The 5,074-nt window shown below is 46.8% G+C and overlaps 1 protein-coding gene across 2 annotated transcripts in view; it reads right to left on the minus strand.

Annotated features, from left to right (window-relative positions):
- UTP14A (UTP14A small subunit processome component) overlaps positions 1 to 5,074 on the minus strand; it is a 23,945-nt gene that overhangs the window by 6,132 nt on the left and 12,739 nt on the right. For both annotated transcript variants that reach the window (XM_017507524.2, XM_037731036.1), the window contains 5 exons: positions 4,197 to 4,316; positions 4,002 to 4,096; positions 2,712 to 2,835; positions 2,542 to 2,619; positions 1,708 to 2,104 (listed from right to left, as the gene is read on the minus strand). In XM_017507524.2, the coding sequence (XP_017363013.1) occupies positions 1,708 to 2,104; positions 2,542 to 2,619; positions 2,712 to 2,835; positions 4,002 to 4,096; positions 4,197 to 4,316 (814 nt within the window). The remainder of the gene's footprint in view (positions 1 to 1,707; positions 2,105 to 2,541; positions 2,620 to 2,711; positions 2,836 to 4,001; positions 4,097 to 4,196; positions 4,317 to 5,074) is intronic.

Here is a 5,074-nt window from a genome sequence, read left to right on the forward strand (position 1 = left end):
TGAGATGGAGTCTTGCTCTGTCGCCCAGGCTGGAGTGCAATGGCTCGATCTCAGCTCACTGCGACCTCCGCCTCCCGGGTTCAAGTAATTCTCCTATCTTAGCCTCCCAAATAGCTGGGACTACAGGTGCCTGCCACCACACCCGGCTTTTTGTATTTTTAGTGGAGATGGGGTTTCACCATGTTAGCCAGGATGGTCTTGATCTCCTAATCTTGTGATCCGCCTGCCTTGGCTTCCTAAAGTGCTGGGATTATAGGCATGAGCCACTGCGCCCGGCCCAAATCTATCTTTCATACTTTCATATCACAGTGAATTGCTCTGCACATTTAGCTAGATGGCCAGTTGTTGAGGGGGCTCATGAGGAAGCCACTAGGGTCCTGTGATCATATACAGACACCCCCACAATCTCAGCCTGCTGTGCTGCTTTCCAAAATTCCCTCAGAAGTGACTACTTGCAACTATTAATCCTAGAAACATCCAGCCAAAACCCTTAAGTAAAGGTCCCTACAACACACTCTAAATGATAACTCTTTTAAAATAATTTTTTGTATGTGGAAACCTGAAGAAAAAAAAAGGAGAAAAAAAGGGAGGCTGGGTGCAGTGGCTCACACTTGTAATCCTCACACTTTGGGAGGCTGAGGTGACAGGATAGCTTGAGGCCAGGAATTCAAGACCAGCCTGGGCAACAGAGCAAAACCTCAGTCTCTACAAAAACTTAGCTCAGCATGGTGGCACAGGCATGTAGTCCCAGCGAGCTGGGAGGCTGAGCCAAGAGGGTCGCTTGAGACTGGGAGGTCTTAGGCTGCAGTAAGGTATGATTGCATCACCGTACTCCAGCCTGGGTGACAGAGCAAAACCCCGTCTCTTAAACAAAAAAAAAGTAGGAAAGATAATTTTTTGCCATTGAAAACCAGATTTTTGCCATCATCTAAATGCATTCCTATGTGGAACTGAACTAGACCTGATAATTTGTCCAAATAGCCAAATTATTTCTCAATGTAGGTAGTTTCCTAGGCAGGCTTTTTAGTGTCCTGTTTTATTGCCAGAATGAGAACTCTCTGACCAATCTCACGGGTGCTAACGCTGTTAATAAGAACTCTTCAAGATAACACGTAGAAAATACAACGTACAGATAAAGCCTGAGCATAGAGTCACAATTCTAATTTGCCATGTAGCTCCGTGGAGTCATTCATTCTGTAAAGTCTCACCCCATATAGACACACATAAACTAGTATCAAGAACTGCCAAAAATGCTACTCCTACTTAACTAACAAACAAATAAACTCCAGCAATTAGAATGTTTCACAGTGCCTCAAAATCTACCTACCTGTTTGTATAGGTGTGAACAGACATTCAGATTCGCCATTCTACCACACATACTTCTCCCTGGTGTGTGGGTACCAGGAACACTAACTCATACCCTGCCTTCGAGGATGGTTTAGTTATTATGGCTTTCTAAAGGCTGTAAGCCCCCAAGAACAGAAAACTTGCCTGAACACATTGCATGGCCATGCAGATGACTGCTTATTAAATGCCTTTGAAGAAAAATAGTTATGAATCTAATTCTTCTCAGGGATCCAGTGCACACACTCTTGCAAGTCCCCAGAGCCTAATCACTATGCAGTGTGTGTGTGGGTGGACATTTTTTTCTCCCGTAGTCTGTCCATAGCACTAGGAAGTCCGCCTTTCCATTTGATCACAGCTCACCTTTTGTTTCTTGACTGCCTGCTGGCTCAGCATCCTGGTTGAGCTCAGATCTTTTTCTAAGGGATCGCCTTTCCTCAAATTCTCTCAACAAAATGTCTTCTTCTGCCACTGGTCTTTCTTCTCCCTCACTTTCAGAAACTTCGTGGGCCTCAGGCTCTGGCAGCTGCTCAGGGTCCTCCTCCTCCGCTGCAGCCTCTTTGGTGTCACGGGTGCAGCTCCTGAGCATCCAGGGATTCGGTCTGTCCACATTCATCTGCACTTCATTCACTGCATCAGGGACAAGGAGCTCTTCCACTTCTTCTCCATCTCCCTCCTCTTCCTCACTCTCAGAGGCTACCTGGAGTTTCTGTGTCAGTTCTTTGTTCTTGGTCAACTGTTCCTGCATAGCTTGGCGAGCCTGGAGGAAAGTCACAGCATGAGAGCCTTGTCATTAGTGACCACAATAACACCTTTCCCCGTCCATTTCATAAAGCTGCCTCCTCTCAATTTGACTTGGTTTTTCTTACTGGTACCTACTGTTTAAACTGCACATACAATGCTGTGTTAATAGCTATGGTATAAAATGGAAGGCAAATTCTTTGTCCTTATGGAATCAACAGGTGAAATAAGATTTTAAAAAGCTCCTCTCCCCTTTTGGACTTGCCTTCAATGCTGTTTCCCTTTCATCTCTCCTTTTCCACCTTGTTCCTGGTCATTTTCCTTTCTGCCTTAGAGATTTCTCTGATGCCTTTTTTAGATTCCTGGTTTTCCATCCATCCTCACGGCTCTTTCCCAACTCTGCTTCTGCTAGCATCCTCCAATTCCAGATCTGCTCTCACCCAAAGGGTCTCTTACCTCCAGGTCGTATTTGGCCATAATTGCCTTTGATTTGGCCCATTTCCCACTGTTTTGGTGCTTAAGGCTCATTCTTTCCTAAAAAGAAAGAAGAGTGAGATTTCGACCTTTAGTGCCTTTCAAGGAAAGCTGGTTGAAAACAGTAAGGGTAGGGCAAGAGGCAGTCTCACCATCATTCTGGCCTTTTCAATTTTTTCCAGTTCTTCCAATGCTGCAGCTGGATTAACCTTCCGCAGCTGCTCAAACTCTTTTAGGGCTTTTTTGGCCTTTCCTTTCTTCACGACTTTGTGATACCTGTAAGGTAAGAGGGTAGGAGGGAAGAGTTTAGCAATTTAGCTGAAGCAGTGATGTCGTAGGCACAAGTACCCATATCACCCAATGGGTTTCCCAAGGCAGGGGGCTGGAATGGGCATCACAGAGCTAGTTGGCTGTAGGGAGTCAGTTTGGGACCTGAGAGGACTGGCAAGACTCTTGGTACCCACAGTCCTCAGGTAGACCTCTGCGGCTCAAAGAGTCTGCCTCTATAGCTCAAGGGAGGAGAACTTTTTCTTTGTTTAGACAGTGTCTCACTCTGTCACCCAGGCCGGAGTGCAGTGACGTGATCTTGGCTCACTGCAACCTCCACCTCCTGGGTTCAAGCGATCCTCCTGCCTCAGCCTCCCAAGTAGCTGGGATTACAGGTGCACATCACCACACCTGGCTAATTTTTGTATTTTTTGTAGAGATGGGGTTTTGCAAATTTTTCTTCTTCTTCTTTTTTTTGAGATGGAGCTTCACTCTTGACACCCAGGCTGGAGTGCAATGGTGTGATTTTGGCTCACTGCAACCTCCACCTCCCGAGTTCAAGCAATTCTCCTGCCTTAGCCTCCCAAGTAGCTGGGATTACAGGCACCTGCCACAATGCCCAGCTAATTTCTGTATTTTTAGTAGAGATGGGGTTTTGCCATGTTGTCCAGGCTGGTCTTGAATTCCTTACCTCAAGTGATCCGCCCACCTTGGCCTCCCAAAGTGTTGGGATTACACGCGTGAGCCACCATGCCTGGCCGGTTTTGCCATGTTGCCCAGGCTAGTCTTGAACTCCTGAGCTCAAGTGATCCATCCACCTCAGCCTCTCAAAGTGCTAGGATTACAAGCATGAGGCACCACACCCAGCCGAACAAGTTTCAGTTTCAAAGAGGCAAAAAGGCAGGAAGGAAGCCCTACTGGCCTCAACAGCTCTGAATTCATTCTGCAGAACCACTCTGATGCCTTGGAAGGGAGAGAAAGTAACTGAATACTCCTCCTTTTGGCAAAACTGTAGGAGGTTGTTTTGGTGGGAAAAAAGAGGCTAGTCATTCCTGTTTGGGACCTCATCTACATGACTCTAGTTGCCGCATCAAAGGTTCACTCCAAAGAATTCATGATGAGCCACATGACTTTCTTCTGTGGAACCCAAGTCCAGTTCACAGGGGCCTCCTTACTTTTTACTTTTAATTTTCTTCTCTCTTCGAGCCTTGGCCTCATAGTAGGACTGCAGAGCCCGGGCCCTCTGAAGCTCTGCTCGGCGCATCTTTGCCTACAACAAATGACATTGACAGTGAGACCTGGGTCAGAGGACAAATGCTAGGAGAGGCGTGCCATGCCTGGGTATGTTCAAGGGCGTATGACACACTTACCTCTTCCAGGCTCATGGCTTGCAGAGAGGCCTTTTCCACAGGAGTCAGTAAAGGGTCTGTCACTGGCTGCTTGTTCTTATGGAGGAGGTTGAAAATTTCTTGTTCCAGGGGAGTTCTTGCCTTAAAGAAGTAACAAAACATTCTGAGTCTTAAGCCTTGCTCTTACAGCTTTCTGTCTTTACATTCCTATGATTCTCTAACTTATGACACTATAATTGGAATCATAAGTGGACAGGATTGGCTGTTACAGCAAGAAAAGGGGGTTCCAGTCTTCCTGTCAGCAGTGTAAATAAAGCCTTATTTGATTCTTCGTTATCTTTGGAGATAGAGTTTTGCTCTTTTTGCCCAGGCTGGAGTGCAATGGTGCAATCTCGGCTCACCACAATCTCTGCCTCCCAGGTTCAAGCAATTATCCTGCCTCAGCCTCCTGAGTAGCTGGGATTACAGGCATGTGCCACCACGGCTGGCTAATTTTGTACTTTTAATAGAGACGGGGTTTTTCCATGTTGGTCAGGCTGGTCTCAAACTCCTGACCTCAGGCGATCCACCCACCTGAGCCTCCCAAAGTGCTGGGATTACAGGTATGAGCCCCTGCATCCAGCCATATTTGATTCTTATGTAAGACAATTTCAGCCGGGTGTGGTGGTTCACGCCTGTAATCCCAGCACTTTGGGAGGTCAAGGTGAGCACATCACAAGGTCAGGAGATTCAGACCATCCTGGCTAACATGGTGAAACCCCATCTCTACTAAAAAATACAAAAAAAATTAGCCTGGTGTGGCGGCACGTGCCTGTAGTCTCAGCTACTTGGGAGGCTGAGGCAGGAGAATTGCCTAAACCCAGAAGGCAGAGCTTGCAGTGAGCTGAGATCGCGCCACT

This window comes from Cebus imitator, unplaced genomic scaffold, assembly GCF_001604975.1.
Source record: "Cebus imitator isolate Cc_AM_T3 unplaced genomic scaffold, Cebus_imitator-1.0 Scaffold376, whole genome shotgun sequence".
In the NCBI taxonomy this organism is placed as follows: domain Eukaryota; kingdom Metazoa; phylum Chordata; class Mammalia; order Primates; family Cebidae; genus Cebus; species Cebus imitator.